This window comes from Exserohilum turcica (assembly GCF_000359705.1).
Source record: "Exserohilum turcica Et28A unplaced genomic scaffold SETTUscaffold_18, whole genome shotgun sequence".
In the NCBI taxonomy this organism is placed as follows: domain Eukaryota; kingdom Fungi; phylum Ascomycota; class Dothideomycetes; order Pleosporales; family Pleosporaceae; genus Exserohilum; species Exserohilum turcicum.
Genome location: NW_007360003.1, coordinates 182,281 through 200,623, shown reverse-complemented (window position 1 = coordinate 200,623; position 18,343 = coordinate 182,281). Strand labels below are relative to the sequence as shown.

The following is an 18,343-nucleotide window of genomic DNA, read 5'->3' as shown; positions in this document are numbered from 1 at the left end:
TCAGGTGAACGGCACACGTAAGTACGTCTATTTTGTTCATCTTGTCAGTTGCGGATTCCATCACACATTCGGCGTCGGCACGCCAAAGGAATGGGCTGTTCTTAGGCTCGGGATTGCTTCCCTTCAACAACGGTGGCGTAAGTGTTCTTTTGTTCACATGCCTGGTTATTATTTCACCCTGATTGTCAACTTGAGCATTCCACACAGTAGCAGACAGTGATTTGCGTATTCAGCCTCGAAATGCATTACATGCGAGATGGTACCCTGCCTCCTGTGAACTCTGCATGTGAGGTTGATGACCCTAAACCATGGATCACTTTTGCATCACAATTTGACTTCCTTCAGGCTATGCCAGCGTAGAGGGGGCGATTTCAACAATTTTCAAGTTTTCAAAATTGCTGTGAGCCCCCTTGGTGCGGTAATTGCAATCAAGAGAGTAAAATCATTTTGGGTAGCTAGTCAGTCGATTGTATTATCCACGGGCATGGCACATTGACACGTTGATTGAAGCTTCTATGTTGACAATGCACATCCTCGCGCCTATATCTATCTTCTCTTCTTGATATACATTTCATGAGTCTATGGCATTGTTGAGCATGAATATGCCGTAAAACAAGGGTTTGCTCAGCCCAAGCGACCCTTACTACCTCCATACTTTCCTTCTGGTCCCTCGAGATGGGCATCCAGTACTGCTGAAGTACCGCTCAACACCGACTTGATAGCTTCCGGCAAGAGTTTGCCGAGATCATCAGCGGTGCTTGCGTGTGCAGCCCAGATCTCACCTCCGCTCGCAGCCTTGGCAATACCAGAATAGTCTGGCGTAGGTGCAAAACTAATATTGAGTTCTTCATTGCTGACCTTGGACCCTTCTCCATCTGGATGAACGAGCAGCATGGAGCGTCGTGGAGCGTTCCAGCCCTTGTTGTTGAGTACAATGGTAAGAATAGGGATCTTGTAGCGCTTTGAGATCCAGTAGACGGATCCAGGCACAGAAAAGAGATAGGTACCGTCTCCTACAATCTGACATACAAACTGTTTCTTGCCTTCGGTGTCAGTGGCGAGTTTGATACCCAGGGCACCTCCTCCAGACCAGCCAAGGCCTCCGCCACCGCAGTTTATCCATGAGCCGGGGAAGGTTGCCTGTATCTGATCCGCGACAAAGCCGGTCTGAGTGACAGCCTCAATTGCCCAGATTGTATCACTGGGGCACAGTTTCTTCAGCTGGGAGCAGAGGTATGCTGTACCAAAATGGCCGTTGTCGTCGACCTTGGCTTCGCTGGCAATGACTTGTAGTTTCTTCTTGTGTGATTCTTGCAAGGCTGACCATCGCTGACTGAAGAGCTGACTAGAGATCTTCTCTTTAAGAGCAGTCTCCAGGTACTCATTCAACTGGCTGAGCGACGTGTAGGAGTCGGCTCGGTAGCGCTGTATGGCGTTGAGATAAAAGACTGGCATTTGCTGTTTGAGAGGGTCGACGTCGACATGAAAAATTCTGGCATTCTCTTTTGGATGGCACTGGGTGTTGATCCACGGTACATCGCAGTCAAGGACCAGAATAACATCAGCTGACTTGATGGCAGGATCATTGCCGTAGCGCAAGCCTAGCCACGCTGGGTGATTTGCTGGAAAGCACATGTCGCTGCCGCCTGTATCGAGCACACGTAAGCCTTTGACATTGTCGGCCATCCGAACGAGTTCTTGCACAGCATCGTGGTTTCTTCCCGAGTAGCCAGTCACGATCAATGGCTCTTCGGCATTAACTAGCGCCTCAGCAATGTTTTTGACGCCCTTGGGAGGAAGCGCGGCAGGCTCGACGGGTTGCCAGTAGTCCATCTGCAGTTTGTATGGCGTCAAGTCCTCTTCCATGGGCTCGCGCGCACCATAGAGATAGACGGGGCCTTTGGGGTCACTCATGGCAAAGGACAGGGCTCGGTTTACCATTTGCTGCCCCAGAATTAGCATCATGCCACGGTACCTCGTCTCTTCTCAGCGCACCTTGACGTTCTTGCCCGACTTGATCTCGCCTGTGTATCTGCAGTACTGCTCGACAATCTGCTTCTGGTCTGGGACGTCCTGTATCCAATGAATATACTCTGTTCTGCTTCCACGCATCTCGCCCTCGATGGTGAAGGGCGACAGGCCGGCGAAGATGAGCACGGGGGCGCGCCCGCACGAGGCATTGTGAACGGCGGCTCCGAGGCCTTGGGTACCGACGTCGACGTGCACGATAACACATTGTGGTTTGCCTGTCAGTCGGGCATATCCATCGGCCATGGACAGAGCGACCATCTGCCACTGTCAGTCCTTGACTGTGTGTCGACGGCTCAGCACACGGCACGCTCACCTCATTGGGGCACGTGACAATCTTGGGGAATTCGCCCATTTTCTCATTCTGGCCCTTGACAATGGCCTCGATGATGGAGGGATGGTCGGACCCGAGGTTGACAAAGACATGGCTTACGCCATACTCCCAGAGCGCCTCGAAAAAGGCAAAGGATGCCGTGTACCTGGCCATGGTCAGCGAAGCATGTCGGGGGTGATGCATGCCACTCACATGATGATTGCTGCTGTGCGGCCGGGGCGAAGTTGTGAAGAGACATTGTGACATAGCTCCAGCCCTATTGTGCTTAACAAGGGCGCGTGAGGGGCAGCCGATGGGGCAGCCGATGGGGCAGCCGATGTGGCAGCCGATGGGGCAGCCGATGGACAGCACGACCCCACCATTGGCGCGGGGGAGGCTCCTGCGCCTTGGTCGGCCGGAGCACCTTCGGCCCGATGCCTACCGACGCACAAGACACGTGATATGCACGCACGTGATTTATGCTAATGTAAGCCCAGCGCCCCTGCTTCGGCTTCCGTCATCTCGCCTCCGTGTCCCCCAACCCCTCCTCGCCTTGCATAGCGTAGCACAATCGCCAACCACACTGCACCGCTCCCGCAAAGGCGCGGGGACCATTGGACCTGACCATGCAACAAAGTTTCAGCAGCCCAAACTTGATTCAATTTGCGAGCTCGGCCGCATTTGACCCTACGCGAGTGTCATGTTGCACCAGCTCCGTATGAAACCCGTTTCACCATAGGTACCCTCCCTCTGGGTATGCATGTCAGTCGGATCACGCCAAACGTCTAAAAGCTGAAGACATCCGTCACGTAGTGGCTCGCACCAGGTCGTTAGCCAGTTTCTTCTCTCACAATGCTCGTCTACTTTGTTTTGGCCATTCCCTTGTTCCCGTCCTCGGTGCTTGCCCGCAACGCAACATGCCAGGACCACTTGGCACCAAGCTACCCTCATCATCCTGTCTGCCCAGGGCCACCACATGTCTACCTGGTCAAGCCCAGCCAGGGCAAGGGCCTGGGCGTGTTTGCCGCTCGCGATCTCGACATAGGCGACATTGTCATGCGCGAAACTCCCGTCATCAAAATCAGCCTGCCCAAACTCAGGCCGGGAAGCGGGTATCCAATGGCGGCCATATCAAAACTCGTCCACGACGAGTTTAGCATGCTTCCGCCGAGCGCCCAGCAGCAAGTTTTGGCCTTGACACATTACACGGGGGCCCAAGAAGATGCAGATGCCGACACACTGGGCGATATTTTCCGCACAAACGCGTACAACACAGGAGACAAGGCTGGCCTGTTCCCCAGAATCGCGCGCATCAACCACTCGTGTCGGCCGAATACAAGCTACTATTGGAGTGAGAAACTCAATAAGCGCATCATTTTTGCTACACGCAAGATCAAAGCGGGCGAGGAGTTCTTCGTTTCCTACATTTCACTTTTGATGCCGCAAGAGGAGCGACAGAAGCAACTCGATCGATATGGCTTCAAATGCCAGTGCGAAGCATGCGCGCAGGAACGGGCAGCCAGGGACGCCAGCGACCACCACCGCGTTACCATCAAAAATGCCTTTGCAAACTTTGACCACCAGCTCAGCTTCACACATGCAAAAACAGTCATGGGAATACAACGAGCCCGTCAAAATGCCGAGGCGAGCGCCCAGCTCGCGCAGCTCATCCAAGCCGAGGGGCTCGCCGACTACTACGCCAGAGCCTACAAAATCGCCGCCATTAGCCACGCCAAACTCGAGGACTGGCAATCTGCAGCCACATGGGCGAACAAGGGGTATGAGGTAACGTATATGGCGGACCCGGAATCGCAAACCACTTTGGAAATGCAACAGTTGACGAGCGTTTTCATCGCCAATTGGCAGACGCAGCTAGGAGATCGGGCTACCTACCTGAGGTAGCGTGTATGTTATGTATCGCATTTGAAGAACTTGAAAAGCTACGTAATGTATGATTAGGCGCTCCAGGCCTGCGGCTCGCACATGCGGCCCTGTTCACCCGACAGCCCGCTAATTAGCCTATTCCGTAACCACCCCCACTGTACACACTTGACATCCAACACGTCTCTTCATCTCGCGACATTATACCCACTACTTGTGACGATTCTGTTTCATTCTTCTACACAAAGCCCCTTGCCCATAACCCCATCATGGCGAGCCCAAGGCTGATTGACCGTGACGAGCGGACGCGAAAGAAACCAATGCGTGTGCTTGTCCTAGGCATGTGCCGCACCGGAACCACCAGCATGGCTGTCGCATTGCGCAAACTAGGATACACGCCGCATCAAATGCGCGATGTGCTCACCAAGCCCTCGGAGATTGAACTATGGCAAGAAGCCGTCGACGTGACGTTGCTGCCGCCCCAAGACCGCGTGGCCTACCAACGGAACCAAGCGCCCTACGGCAAGGAAGAATTCGACAAGCTGCTGGGCGAGTACGACGTCGTCACGGACCTGCCCAGCTGTGTCTTTGCAAAAGAGTTGGTAGACGCATATCCCGAAGCCAAGGTCATCTTGACCAACCGCAAATACGACGACTGGGAACACAGCATGCAGGAAAGTATCTGGTGTCTGGACACATGGCGTCTCTTTATCCTCTGCCGCCAGCTTGGCGTTACCCAACTATCCGCGCTCATGCACCTCATCCACTCAATATTCAAAGCCCACAACAACAATACCTATGGCGGCCCGCGAGCAAAGTCTGCCTTTGAAAAGCACTACGACACGGTGCGTCGCTCGGTGCCCAAGGACAGGCTGCTCGAGGTGGACACCGACGCCGAATTGGGCTGGGAACCACTGTGCAATTTTCTGGGTACAGAGATTCCCAAGGAGAGCTTCCCAAAGGTCAAAGAGGAACAAGCCATGCGCAAAGGCCTGGATAAGGCATGGTGGGGTATGGTGCAATACTTTGTACTGCTTATAGTCCTGCCGGGCAGTGTAGTCGTTGCCTCGTACTTTTTGTTTACCTATGCAGATGAGCTGTGGGCATTCAGGGACGCGTTGCTGATGCGCGTCAAGAAGTACATGGATACCGGGCAATGGTAGGAGGACGCTTTTGATTGTCATAGACGGCCATTTCCATGCAGACTCGCCTAAGCCTTCCACCTAAGCAGGGTAAACGAATGCTTGCCAAACTTGAACTTGCCCTGTCCATCCCAGCTGCTCTCCTTGATACCAACATTTTGCACCCCGTCGGTATTCACCACGCTGACACCGTCTCCCGTGACAGTATGCACCTCTACCTGGTCGGCCTTGAGGCCCGAAATGTCAACCGCAAAGTCCTGTGTCTCGTGCACATTTGTAACAGCAAGGTTGACGAAACCGTCGTCGCTAAGCGTAGCACTGCAGTCCAAGTACGGCGTCTCAATGGTGCCGCGGATCCAGCTGGGGTTTGTGCGACCCGTGTATTCGGGTGTCCGCACATTGAGTGCAATGGTGTGGCCACGCATGTACTTTGAAAAGAGGAGGAGGGGCCACCACGTGGTTTGCTTGATGAGGCCTTCCTTTGTAGTCATCAGGGGCGAGATGACATTTACGCTTTGCGCGACGGTCGCCATGCCCACGTCTTTTGCTTGGCGGATGAAGCCGTTGAGGAAGTTGGCGACGGCGAGGGCATCAGAGAGCGTGTATTTTTCCTCTGCGCCAAGTTCGCCAGGTGCACGCATGGAGTCCCAGACATTCCATTCATCGAAGCAGATGGTTTGCCTGGGCACCGTCACGGGAACCTTGTTCTCGATGCGTGCAAGGTCAATCAGGCTGGCTGCCATTTGTACCGCGCGCTCGGCTGCCCTGGGTGCGGTGGCATTGGGAAGATGATCCTTGTCTGCCGTGTAGATGTGGATCGAGTGCATGTCAATTAGGCTTTTTGTTGTGTCGCCGCTAAGGCCGTGGACGTCCCACTTTACGCATTGGTTCAGCACATAATAGTCCCAGGACGAGTAACCGGTCTCTCCGCACAAAATAGTGGTGATGTTTGGGTCGAGTAGCTTCAATGCCTTGGCCCATTGGTAAGCCTTCTTGGCGTAGTCCTCTTTGGTCATTTGCTCGACTTGCCACGGGCCCCAGCACTCGTTTCCGAGAGCCCAGTATTTGACCTATTCCATGAAGTCAGCATACTAGTCATGAGGACAATATGTTGGATGCTAGATTAACGCACATTGTAAGGCTTTTCACGGCCATTCTTGCGACGGAGATTGGCGTAGTAGGTATCTCGGTCCGAGTTGCAGTACTCAAGCCATCCCAGAGCTATGCACGTTAGTTGTTTCTGAGCTTTTCCAAGGCGCTTGTAGGCTAAATCCGTACCTTCATCAAGGGTTCCGGTACCAAAGTTCAAGCAAAGGTAAGGCTCGGTGCCGACTTCTTCACACCATTGCATGAATTCATCAGTTCCGAACGTGTTGGGCTCAATGCCGATCCATGCAAGCTCAGGCCTAGCCTCTGGGTTAGTCCAATTGTGCTAGAGGGGAGGAAGAGGGGGGGAGGTCTTCCAGAAACGCTTCAGGGCAGATCACTGCAGCATGGCAACCCTGTAAGCGAATCTAGGAAACAGGCCGCCGGGCATCTAGTGAAGACATTGCGCATCTACACCTAGTAGCAGCATATGTATGCAGTCACTGGCCGGGGCTCGGGCAACACGCTGGTGAATACCTGTCTGTAGCTGACGTACCTCTTGGGCCTATTCTCCTTTGGTCCAACGCCATCAAGCCAATGGTAAGTGGCCACAAAGTTGCCGCCAGGATAGCGCACTACAGGCACTTTGAGCTCCTTGAATGCCTCGATCACGTCTTTGCGGAAACCTCGTTCGTCTGACAGAGGGTTGCCGGGGTCGTAGATGCCGCCATAGATGCAGCGGCCCATGTGCCTGGCGCATGACTGGTTAGCCGGAGAAAAGATCAAAAGAAAGGTGCACACGCAGAGCGTTCCTGACTGGTGGCGTGCGGCGCTTTGGCAGACATACTCGGTAAAACCACCATACAGATTGTCGTTGACCTTGGCGACCGTGTTGGAGGGGTGGACGGAGATGGAGGGCGTTTCGCTCTCGTGGATCTTGGTAAAGGTTGCCATGGTGGACCGAGGCTGGTAATGGCCCTTCAGCTGGTGACCGAGACAGAGAAGACGGGGGGTTCAAGTTGGCAGCGCCACGGCCTGCTTGCGGTGGTGTGTTGTAGTATGTACCTCGAAAGTTTGATAGCGTGGGCTCCGTGTCTGACGATGCCCCAGGACGCCATGGCATGCTCATTCGTGGAAAATGCACAGCACCCCCCGCTGCCGTCTCGTCACACGGAGGACGGGCGCTGCACTACAGCTGTATGCAGTAAGCCGCCCGTGTGCAGCTCCGGGAGGGAGGGGGAGAGAGGTGGGGAGGGAGCCGTTCCAGCGTTTTTCCATGGCGGCGCTAACCAGGCCGGGCTAGCGGCAAAGCGTGCGGTCGGCCGCAGTTGAACCGAGCATGTGCGCCGACAGCCCTCTGCGGGCAATGATCAGCAACGCGGGCTGCCGAGGAGAGACATGCGGAGTCGAGTCGCCAGATCCACAGCCACTGCTACAGCTATGCGGAGAGCCTTTGCGGAGACCCTGGTGCTATAATGGCGTCGTGGGATGCGTTCCCCGGACTCGGTCAGCCATGCCATGCCATGCCATGCCACGGCCTCCCCAAAGGCGTGCCTGGTATAAAGGCCCAGTGAGCCTGCTGGCAGTGCGCCTCGCCCTACTGTACTAAGTACGCCCCGCACTCTCCCCACCCCTCTGCCCTGCCCGCCAGTCGCCATGGCGCTCCCGCCCAAAGTATACCAGTTCCTTGTGGGCCTGTTTGCCTCGCTGGGCTCTCTGCTGTACGGCTACGATCTCGGTGTCATCGCCCAGGTCATTGCCTCCAAGGCCTTCATCAGAGAGTTCAACCAGCCCGACGACAATGCCACGGGAGCCGTCGTGTCTGTCTTCACGGGCGGTGCCTTCTTCGGTGCCGCCTTCGCGGGCCCTGCCGGCGACAAGTTCGGTCGCAGAATCACCATCTTGATGGGGGCCTTGGTAAGAATCGCCCAAGCCTGGGGTCCAATATCGCCTCTGCTGACCGCAACCGCTCAATCAGGTCTTCATCCTCGGGGGTTCGCTGCAGACGGGGGCCCAGTCGCTGTCCTACCTCTACGCTGGACGCGTCCTTGCTGGTGCCGGAGTCGGTTTCCTGGTCATGATTGTTCCCCTGTACCAGTCTGAGATGGTCCACCCCAGCATCCGCGGCCGTGTCACGGCTCTCGTGCAGTTCATGCTGGGAATCGGTGCCCTGGCCGCCGCCTGGATCAGTTACGGCGTCGACATAGGCTTCGCAGACGACAACAACGGCCAATGGCGTACATCGCTTGGCATCCAAGTCGTTCCAGCCGTCTTTCTCGCTGCGCTCATCATGGTCTTTCCCGAGTCGCCTAGATGGCTCATCAGCAAAGGCAAGAGTGAAGAGGGCCTTCGCAACCTGGCCAAGCTGCATGCAAACGGCGACGAAACCGACGCCTGGGTCCTGGCAGAGTACGACCAGATCCAAGAGGCCATTAGCTTTGATCGTGAGCACGAGGCTCAGTCGTACCTTGATCTCTTCAAGGACAGGTCGTGCTTCCGCCGTCTGTTCCTCGCCTGTGCCATCCAGGCGTCTACCCAAATGACTGGAGTTTCGGCCATCCAGTACTACTCGATTACAATCTACCACCAGATGGGTATCAGCAGTACAGACGCCCTCAAGTACCAGGCCATCTCGTCGGTTCTCGCGCTTTGCGGCCAAGCCCTCTGCATTGCTTTCATTGATCGCTTGGGACGCCGCTGGACTTTGATCGGTGGCAACCTCGGCAACTGTGTCACTTTCATAATTGCAACCGTCATGCTGGCAGTCTTCCCTCCCGGCTCCACTGGAAATGCCGCTGCCTCATGGGGCTTCATTGCCGTCACCTGGGCATACAATTTCTGCTTTAGCTCCACATGTGGCCCGCTTTCTTGGATCATTCCCGCAGAGATTTTTGACACCAAGACCCGTTCCAGGGGGGTTTCCATTGCGACCATGACGTCTTTTGCATTCAACACCATGATTGGCCAGACCACCAAGCCCGGCATGGAAAACATTGGATGGCGATTTTACCTGCTCTTCGTTGTAAGTATCGTGTGCTGTAACCTAATACGTGTTTGAAATTGACCATCTCGCAGATTTGCAACTTTACCAATGCCATCTTCTTCTACTGCTTCCTGCCCGAGACTGCCAAGCGTCCCCTGGAAGAGATGAACTATCTCTTTACCAACGCCCCGCTCCTCGTACCAGGAATGAACAAGCGCGAATGGGCTCTGGACATCGAGCGTCGGGTCGAGGAAGTCGCTGCTAAGCAAGGATCCATTTCACACACCGAGCATGCGCCGGAGCTGAAGCACTAAGCCCCCAGTACTGAAGTTGGGGTTACCCCAATCCCGCTTATGGCATTCCTATAACGCCCATATAATAGCCAAAAATAGTCACGTATATGACATGTAGTTAAGGCAGCTTTCTCCATATATGTGCTTCTGTTCACCACAAAGACCATGCTAGATGCTGTAATCTTGCAGCCTGCTCCAGAATATCGGGTCAGACGTGAATGCAGTGCAATGCAGTGCACATCTTTTTGCATGCAAGGATGCTTGCTAGTACGCCATCGGTAAAACGAGTCCGGGCCGGGCGATATATACAGCTACTGTGATATTATGTAGCCGAAAGGATAAATCCTTGGAGCCGGCGGAAAAAAACACGGCTGACAAACGTGGAGTTCGGACCGACATACGTATCCAGGATTCTCATCCGGAGAGTCTCTGCGATCCCAGCGACATCAGACGGATGATGCAGGGTATGCGATGGGCTAACGTAGCCCGATGGGCGAGCTGCTGAGCTTGGTGTGGTCACCACCGCGTGACATGTGAGAATCGAGCGATTTCTCTATGCAGCTATCCTCGCAACGTTCGATGGGTGCTCCAGATATTAACTTTGTCGATTGCTGGCTGATGATTCTGTTGTACAGCGGCGATGGGCGATGGGCGAGGGTCGATGCCCAGGTGGTTGGTGATGCAGGTTATCCAGATTGATGCCAAGCCACGGCGGAACAGGGGGCTTCCCCGCATGCCCGCCTATTCCGCATGCGGAAATGCCTCGGAGTCTCCGTCCATCGCTGAAAGCTACCCATCTACTATACACGAGCCTATCTGTATCGCTGCATTCAGCTGCTTCTGGTACCAAGACATTTGATTGGTCTCTCCGCTACGCCAATACCAAGCTTTATGCTTGTGTGTTGTTGACACGACGAGTATGTATACAAGAACCCTCGTTACAGTAATACAAAAAATCAGAAAATACCAGCGCGAGTTGACTGCCAAGTCATGCAGAACTCTTGATGATTAGTTTCATGCCATATTCTAAACTCATTTTCTCGGAAATCTTATTTGAATTGGCATTTTAGTAGGGAATTGTTTCACTGTCATAATCAACAATTGTCCAGAAGAGCACTGTCTTCAAGTCTATGTTAGATTAGAACTGGCGCGTGAGACAACAAACTATGCGCACATTGCTGTGCGTTCATAGCGTTCTTCTGATCACCAAGGATTGTGTGTCGACAGTCGAGTCTCATAGAATGTGATAACTTCATGTATGCGCACAATGCCCAGTGTCTGTTCACGCTGCTAAAAATCGTGACAATGACTCGGCCAGGTTGTTATTCTGCAAGACAAGACTATTTACTTCAACGAAGAAGAAAACAATTGCAATGCAAAACAAGGAAGGCCTCTTTCCTCCGGACATCAGAACTACACAAACAGCCCATTGTTAATATCAAAAACAGAAGTCAACTATGGCGGACCCTTCCCATCAGTCTAACCTGGTCGTAGAGACTCAATATATGACTGTATTCGTCCCACAGAGCCCAACGGCGACAAGCATGGCCAGCTCATCCCATCCGTTGGATCTAGTCACAGTCACTCAATACACGACTGTATATGCGACTGATATCCCGATGATGACAGACATGTCTTCACCTGTTTCTACCTCAGAATCAACATCGGCAGCGACCGGATATTTGTCAGCTAGTCTGAGCAGCAGTATATCAGGGTTTCATTTTCCCTCCACCTTGACATCCTCACTACCTGGAAGCCTTTTGCCGGTCTCTTCTCCGACCGCTATAAGGCCTCTACCGTCTGTTTCCACTGCGCCTGGCACGCGCAAGCCAGAGTCCAACGATACCTTTCCTACTGTCATTCTGGTTTTGCTGATACTGCTAGCAGTTCTGCTCCTCGCCATGGTTGCTCACATGCTTCATTTGCGGTACAAGGGCCAATGTCCAAAATGCTACAGCATGCGCAAGCAGCTCAAGAAATGGAAATCAGGTGAGCTCAAATGTATCACCTCGAACATGGTTAGAGAACGCGAGATGTTGAACACAGCAGCCACAGAGGTGGATGTTGAGAAAGGTGGTGCGCATGAGGAAGAGGCGGAACATGCTGAGGCTATGGAGTCTCAGGCCACCAAGAAGCCATCGCTTTGGCAAAAGGCCAAAAACATCGTCTTGAGCAATACGCGACTGGTTCGCAGCGAGCGGAGGGGTTCCAAGGCAAATGAAGATGATCGTTTTTTCACAGTGTCTGAGGTGGGCTCGAATGGTGGCAATTCCAGGCCTGCGATGCCGGTGTCATCGAGCTCGCGCCAGGTTTATGACGACCCATACAGTAATGATTGGCGTGTATCTCGCGGCTCTCGAGTGTCTGCATCGCCCATGTGCTCGCAACCTAGCCACTCTCAGCCCACCGAGGCCACGGGACCGCGAGTTTTCGCCGACATGTCAGCGACGGACGCACCCACCCTCCGTCCGCCGCTTCGCAGAAACCAGCCAGAGTGCTACACAGCATACGTGACCAGTGATGGTGATGCGGGACATGCTGGGTCCGAGCAGGATCAGTACCAGATGATTGAATGGCGAAAAAGGGGGCGTAAGCCACCGGAACCAGAGGGGACGTGGCGGGAGGTCTAGTCGAATTACCGTCCAAGGCATTTATCTCATCGCTTGATGTAAGGAGTAGTCGTAGTACATGAGCCGGCATTCATCATGCTCTCTCAGGGGGCATTGCCAATGAATTAATAGCCATCGTAATAATAATGTTATATGTTTAGAATCATACCTCAGTCATACGATGCTGCCAAGTGATTATTCCAGTGCACTGCGCGTACCACGGTCTTGCCAGCGTACCTCGGTCTGACAAGGTGCCGCACAAGGCATCGGCGTCTCCAAAGGGGGGCAAGTTCTTTTATATTTATTGATTTTTTTCGGACGAAGAGGAACAATCTTGGAAATGAACAAGCGGGAGCAGGCCAAAGTGGGACAACTTTCGAGGATCTACCGGGGTAAGCGCCGAGTGGAAGAGGAAGCTACGACCACGGGCAAACGGGAAGCCTCGACGGAAGCCGCGCGCTAGGCTGCCATGCATGCCCGCCTCGTGCGGTTCGTGTCCACACACCACCTCTACTACTACTACTACTACTACTATGTACTACATGTACACACACGACCAACTCCATCATGGGCATCGGCAGCTCGATTGGGACGGCTCTGTCTTTCATCAGCCTGCTATGGATACCGGCTACGCTGCTTTGCTGTTTGCCGTGGGTGCAGAAGCGTTAGGGGTCATTGGATACGAACATGGCGTGGGCCGCGCTGACTGCGACAGAGACGCTATACCTCCACAACATTACCTTTTTCCCAGGAAAATGGTTGACGGAGCCTGAAAGAGCTGGCTATCTCAGTACGTTGAACAGGCCCAGGCGGGTGCTGGGCCGCGGATGCAGTCGTGGCTCTGCCCGGCGTACATAGATGCTCACATGCACGCAGAGAATCAAGTCGTCCCCTTCCGCATCGTGACAAGGGACAAACACGAACTGTTTGCTTGGCTTATTGCGCCTCTTGGCGTGTATGCTAAGCATGTCGATGCTTTTACCAAGGAGAAAACAGGCACCAACGTCGAGGACACCGTTGCGTTAAGCTCACTCTGCCACGACTCAGAAGCCAAGCTTCTCATCTATTTCCACGGAAATTCCGCGACCTTGGCACAGGAGCGTCGGACGATTGAGTACCGGTCGTTTTCGGCCGGGGCATCAGAAAAGATTTTTGTCTTGGCCTTTGACTATCGTGGGTTTGGCCTCTCAAAGGGAGAGCCGTCGGAAGCTGGCCTGCTCGACGATGCAGAAGCCGTGGTAGAGTGGGCGATGAAGAAAGCTCAAATACCCCCAGAGCGTATTGTGCTCCTCGGTCACTCGCTAGGCACGGCCGTTGTATCCGGCATCGCTCATCGCTATGCGACTGAAACGGGAATTGAGTTTGCAGGCCTGATTCTGTGCGCGGCCTTTACGCATGCTGGCAACGCGTTCTCATCCTACTCGATTGGTGGCGTGGTGCCCATCCTTGCGCCCGTCCGGGTCTTTCCTAGGCTCCAGCAATGGTTGGCGCAAAGAATGGTTTGCACATGGCGTACCGACAGACGGCTCGCTGAACTGGCGCGTAAGTTCTTTTTGGTCCGGGTGTCGTCAAGAGGGAAAAGGAGGGTTGCGCGTCAACTGCTGAGGCGATTAGATGTTGGACCTTGAAGCCGTGCGATCCGGAACTAACTACAGAATCAGGAACATGCTCGAGGTTTAATTTGGTCCTGGTGCATGCCCAGAGCGACTACACGATGCCGTGGCACGAGACAGAAGCGCTCTTCCAATCAACTCTGCGGGCGGCCAGAGACGCGGGGGCGGATGCGGGCGACGAGAGCGCAAAGGACGTCCAAGTCGTGGATCTGGGCGAGGCCGGCCGGCAGGAAACATGGCAAAGCGGCTCGTACAGGAGGATATCCAAGACGATTGCAAAGCACGGCGGTACGTACTCAGGCTCAGCCTCGTCGTGTATGTACACGTACATGGGTGCAAGCGTACATACGTACATACGTACTAGTACATGCGCGTGTTTCGGCTATTGTTGGGCCGGACAGCCCCACAGCCGTCTGACACGTTCGCGCGACGGTTGTGGGGGTCCCTTCATCTTCTGGCTGCAACGTGTGTTTGAGGCTCGTGGGAGAGCATTTCAGACGGCCTCTGGTGCTGCTGGACGGCGTGCCAGACGGGCCACTGTCCACTGCGCAGACCCTGACCCCACGCGTCGTTGTTCTTTTTTTTTTTTTTTGCCAGGGGCCCGGCCCTGCATCCATGCGGTCATCGCCGGGTGTTCCGGGGCCCGCTAGCTACACGCAGGACTGACGATTTGCCATAGGTCACAATACGTCAATGACCTGGTCACCCGTAGCGCTTGCGATCCTTCAGGTTTTTGGCCTGACGGCTGCTACGGCACGCGAGTAGTGTCATGGCACACGACGACAAGAGAGCGCCAAGCCCCCTGTTGGCTCTGGAACGGCGACAGTGACAGTCAAGGTTCCGCCGCATCGACATGCAAATGGCTTATTGCACGGCTTATGTTGGGTAGGCATGCTGTGCGGCGCTGTACATGTACATACAGGGCAGGGCAGGGCGTGTGTGTGTGGCGTCGTCGGCGAAGAGGTCGACTCGGCCACAACATGGACACCTGGGGAAGAGCCTGGCCCTACACCAAGCGCATAGCGGCTCGTTAGCACGCAGACGCCACAGGTGTCAAGGGCTCGGCGTAATCTGCACTGGGCGTATGCGTCATGGTGCTACTCCACTCCCCCATGACGTCTCCGTGTGTGTGGCTCGTCGAGGCGCGCATACAAAGCGCCTGGCCGGCAACCGACATGTCGCGGTGTTTCATCAGTTACCCACTTTATCACGCCCTCTGGACCTTTGTCTCCTCGCCATTCCACCAAGGTTCCGTCTTTCGCTCTGCCCAATCGTTCCTTTTCTTCTCTGACCACCACCACCACCCCTACTGTTACAAGTGCCCAGCAATATTACACATCGCCCAGAAGACCGGTCGACGGAATCGCCTGGGACAAAGCAAACACTTCACTCAAATCATGCCTGCCATTGTTCACCTGCAACCGCGTCTAATAGGACAGTCTGGCGGAAACGGAGGCGTCACAGGAACTGCCATTGCTCTCATCGTCTGCGTCGGAATCATACCATGCATCATTATCATCTGGGCCGTTTGCTTCCTGTTCTGGGCCTATCCTTACGACCGAAACTGCTGCTGCATGAAGCGAAAGCGTCGCCCAGAGCCAGCCAGCGTGCTGAAGCAGGCGCCGTTGAGCCAGGAAACTCTGTATGAAAAGGAGAACATGGGACTTCCGCAACGACCCTTTTCGGCCCAAGTAAGGAGTGAATCGGGAAGCTCGAGCAACAGTGGGCGTCTGCACAAGGCGCCGAGGCCGGGCAGCGGAATGGATACAAGAGCAAGCGTGCAGAGCGTGGGCAGTGTCAACACGGTGCAGGTTACCCACGAGCCGAAGCCATTTGTGTGAAGGAGCAAGCGCAGCGTAATGTTTAAACATGGCACGGGCACGCGGTTGCTGGACCAAGTTTAGAAGTCAGAAGAAGCACGGATGGAGCGTTGACAGCGCCAGGGGCAGACGATGGTGTGGCCTGGAGCTGAATTTTCCAGGGCGGCACTGGGCAATATGACATTCAGGAGTGTGACTGGAGCATGCATGGTCAGCAAGGCACCCAGTCAGTCCAAGGACCCGGCCCGGATCAGGATGAGGATGAGGATGGATTGGGGCCAGTGGCAGTGTCAACAGCACCAGAGCAGAAGAGGACAAAGATTCGCCGGGCGGTGGCGGAAGCGGCCACGGGAGATGGGAGAGTCAAGAGGGGTGGGACTAACTGTACATAGATACATAGATTAAATATGTAGACATGCAGGCGGGGCATTGGCATACGGGCAGGGCAGGGCAGGGCAGGGCAGAATTTGTTGGTAGGCCAGTGTGCGGGGCATACGACTTGACGGCCGACTATTAGGAAGCAATAGTACGGAGGTGACTGTCAAAAGTTCTTGCTAGCGCCACGCTAAGCCGCTAGCCTCTTAGCCTAACTATTCTTGGCGCCTATACTAATTTTTCAAAGCTAGCGATAGCTTATATACTTATTTTTTTAAGTATTTTTAATTTACTATAGCTCTAACTATAAATATATTAACTTACTTTTTTATTATTTTATTAAAGTTACTTTTTAGTAGTAAATCTATACGTATTATTATAAAAATAATAGATATAACGTGGTTCATGAGCGAGTTAGTCACCTAAGCGAGTTAGTCACTCCCTACTAGCGCGTTAACGTTAACACGTTATTATAGTCTTTTATTATAGTTAATTAACTATTATAATATACTAAATGAATTATTAGAATTACTACTATTACTTATACTATCTATTTTAACTATATAAGTATAGGCGTTATATCTAGTCTACTTGTAACGCCTGCACTACTACTCTTCTTACACCCTCTTTAACGTACTCTTAATATTACTATAACTACTACTTGCTTATTTAGCTAATACTTTTTATATTTTGCCTATAGTAACAGTCTTTTATTTATATATATCGCAGCTTATAGATCTTACGCTTATTTACTATATCTAGAGCCTCTTAAAAAGTAGCTACTTCCTCTCTTATAAGCGTTATCTTATATACTATTTACTAAGCTTCTTTACTTAGCTATATAACCTTTTTATTAAGAGAATTCATAAAAGACCTAAGGTAGTTTCTTACTCTTTATTAAATAAATGTACTTTAAGCCTTAACCTCGCGCGCGTTGCGTAGTGTCTACGCCTACTAGGCGGCTATCTATTATAGTAATTATACAAGTGTCTACACTACTATATTAAGCTTAGATAGCATAGCCTATAGGTTGTGTAGGACTAGACTAGCGCCTCTAAAGCTAGCTTAGATATTCTTCTTCATAATAGACTGCTTAAAAGCAGTCTTAAAGGCTAGTAGGAAGGTCTCTTTGCTAATATAGTAGGTGCGGTTGCGTGCTAAGCCTAAAATAGCGTTGCTATACTTGCGCTTTGATAGCGAGAAGTAGGCAACGTTCAGAGGCTACAATAGGTGAGATAAGTGCGTAGGCATATAGAGAAGCATAATATCCTTCTCCTTACAAAGATTTTAGAAATTAATAAAGTAGTAGCTCTAATAGCTTTTATGAATAAGTAGTTAATACCTACCTATAGTAGAGATCTTGATATAAGTATTAAAGTGCTCTGTCCAGGTAAGACTAGGCTAGTTATTTATTTAGCTATTAAAACTAACTTTAAAACCTAGTTAGTAGGCAAATCCTTAAACTAGACGTTAATAAGCACTTTGCTTATGAAGATAAAAAAGAGTAGTATTTAGTAGCCTAACGCGCCTACGCCTTAAATAATAGTAACCTACTTATAGTTGCCTAGCTATATCTACTTTTCTTTGTATATCTTTCTAATACTATAATTTATAACTATAATAAAATCTTACTTATCATAAAGCTAGTTTTATTAAAGTTATAGATATTATTATCTATAATACCCTATTTCTACCTTATTACTTAAACTAAGTTAAACTAGCGCTAGATAGCTACTAGGTGCTTATAGGTAGCTTACTAGTGATTATAAAAATAGCTTTAGCGTGTATAGAGCTTAGTAGTCTACCTAATAAAGTTATTAACCTTTTTTTACTAATAAGGTTGCTACTTTACTTTTTTAATAGTTTATTAGCTATTACTTAAACCTTAGCCTTTATAAAGGCAAATTCACGCGTAGACTTTTTAAAAATACGTCTAATAATAGCCTTCTCTTCACACAAACTTTTAAGCAGAAATCTTTCATCAAAACTCGTCAATTTTCTATCAGATATAGGGGTAACACGTCGCGAGAAACCGATTTACGCCACCTCTAATGTGTGCAGCCCTCTCGTTGAGGTGCTAGAGGGGGTATTGTCGGTATTCTTGCGACGTGTTCGAAATGCGAAAATCTTCGAGAACGCACAGACCGCCCCTAATGACTAATAGGGAGACTACTAAACGAAACTAAAAACAATTAAAAAC

At 52.1% G+C, this 18,343-nt stretch overlaps 8 protein-coding genes across 8 annotated transcripts; 6 read left to right on the top strand and 2 right to left on the bottom strand.

The window, feature by feature from the left end:
• Nucleotides 1-454: 454 nt before the first annotated feature.
• SETTUDRAFT_168867 (uncharacterized protein) lies at nucleotides 455-2,515 on the bottom strand (the record flags this gene model as incomplete). The annotated part of the gene is made up of 3 exons (XM_008026413.1): nucleotides 455-1,944; nucleotides 1,996-2,289; nucleotides 2,345-2,515. The coding sequence occupies 3 exons, from the start codon at nucleotides 2,513-2,515 to the stop codon at nucleotides 625-627; spliced, it is 1,785 nt and encodes a 594-aa protein (XP_008024604.1). The 3' UTR covers nucleotides 455-624.
• Nucleotides 2,516-3,193: 678 nt separating this feature from the next.
• On the top strand, nucleotides 3,194-4,243 carry SETTUDRAFT_108852 (uncharacterized protein; the record flags this gene model as incomplete). The annotated part of the gene is made up of 1 exon (XM_008026412.1): nucleotides 3,194-4,243. One exon carries the CDS (start codon nucleotides 3,194-3,196, stop codon nucleotides 4,241-4,243), a length of 1,050 nt encoding a protein of 349 aa, XP_008024603.1.
• A 248-nt stretch (nucleotides 4,244-4,491) lies between these two features.
• SETTUDRAFT_83488 (uncharacterized protein) lies at nucleotides 4,492-5,250 on the top strand (the record flags this gene model as incomplete). Its single annotated transcript, XM_008026382.1, has 1 exon — nucleotides 4,492-5,250. A coding segment is annotated over one exon (759 nt), but the record flags the coding sequence as incomplete, so codon positions are not given.
• Nucleotides 5,231-7,507, bottom strand: SETTUDRAFT_168866 (glycoside hydrolase family 51 protein). The gene is made up of 5 exons (XM_008026411.1): nucleotides 7,298-7,507; nucleotides 7,007-7,201; nucleotides 6,643-6,770; nucleotides 6,497-6,585; nucleotides 5,231-6,434 (listed from the first exon to the last, which is right to left on the bottom strand). The coding sequence occupies exons 1-5, from the start codon at nucleotides 7,402-7,404 to the stop codon at nucleotides 5,433-5,435; spliced, it is 1,521 nt and encodes a 506-aa protein (XP_008024602.1). The 5' UTR covers nucleotides 7,405-7,507; the 3' UTR covers nucleotides 5,231-5,432.
• A 599-nt stretch (nucleotides 7,508-8,106) lies between these two features.
• On the top strand, nucleotides 8,107-9,806 carry SETTUDRAFT_130543 (uncharacterized protein; the record flags this gene model as incomplete). Its single annotated transcript, XM_008026410.1, has 3 exons — nucleotides 8,107-8,367; nucleotides 8,429-9,472; nucleotides 9,526-9,806. The coding sequence occupies 3 exons, from the start codon at nucleotides 8,107-8,109 to the stop codon at nucleotides 9,745-9,747; spliced, it is 1,527 nt and encodes a 508-aa protein (XP_008024601.1). The 3' UTR covers nucleotides 9,748-9,806.
• A 1,464-nt stretch (nucleotides 9,807-11,270) lies between these two features.
• SETTUDRAFT_39178 (uncharacterized protein) lies at nucleotides 11,271-12,356 on the top strand (the record flags this gene model as incomplete). Its single annotated transcript, XM_008026355.1, has 1 exon — nucleotides 11,271-12,356. The coding sequence occupies one exon, from the start codon at nucleotides 11,271-11,273 to the stop codon at nucleotides 12,354-12,356; it is 1,086 nt and encodes a 361-aa protein (XP_008024546.1).
• Nucleotides 12,357-12,902: 546 nt separating this feature from the next.
• SETTUDRAFT_160947 (uncharacterized protein) lies at nucleotides 12,903-14,365 on the top strand (the record flags this gene model as incomplete). Its single annotated transcript, XM_008026409.1, has 5 exons — nucleotides 12,903-12,999; nucleotides 13,051-13,125; nucleotides 13,212-13,877; nucleotides 13,997-14,236; nucleotides 14,313-14,365. The coding sequence occupies 5 exons, from the start codon at nucleotides 12,903-12,905 to the stop codon at nucleotides 14,363-14,365; spliced, it is 1,131 nt and encodes a 376-aa protein (XP_008024600.1).
• Nucleotides 14,366-15,345: 980 nt separating this feature from the next.
• SETTUDRAFT_47177 (uncharacterized protein) lies at nucleotides 15,346-16,224 on the top strand (the record flags this gene model as incomplete). The annotated part of the gene is made up of 1 exon (XM_008026371.1): nucleotides 15,346-16,224. One exon carries the CDS (start codon nucleotides 15,346-15,348, stop codon nucleotides 15,787-15,789), a length of 444 nt encoding a protein of 147 aa, XP_008024562.1. The 3' UTR covers nucleotides 15,790-16,224.
• Nucleotides 16,225-18,343: the final 2,119 nt, after the last annotated feature.

Excerpts from the sequence above, each read along its gene's own strand:
- SETTUDRAFT_168866 (XM_008026411.1), bottom strand. The coding sequence starts at position 7,404 with ATGGCAACCTTTACCAAGATCCACGAGAGCGAAACGCCCTCCATCTCC. Across the intron at positions 6,771-7,006 it reads AAGGAGAATAGGCCCAAGAG|GCCTGAGCTTGCATGGATCG; the intron begins GTACGTCAGCTA and ends CCCAGAGGCTAG. Across the intron at positions 6,435-6,496 it reads GCCGTGAAAAGCCTTACAAT|GTCAAATACTGGGCTCTCGG; the intron begins GTGCGTTAATCT and ends TTCATGGAATAG.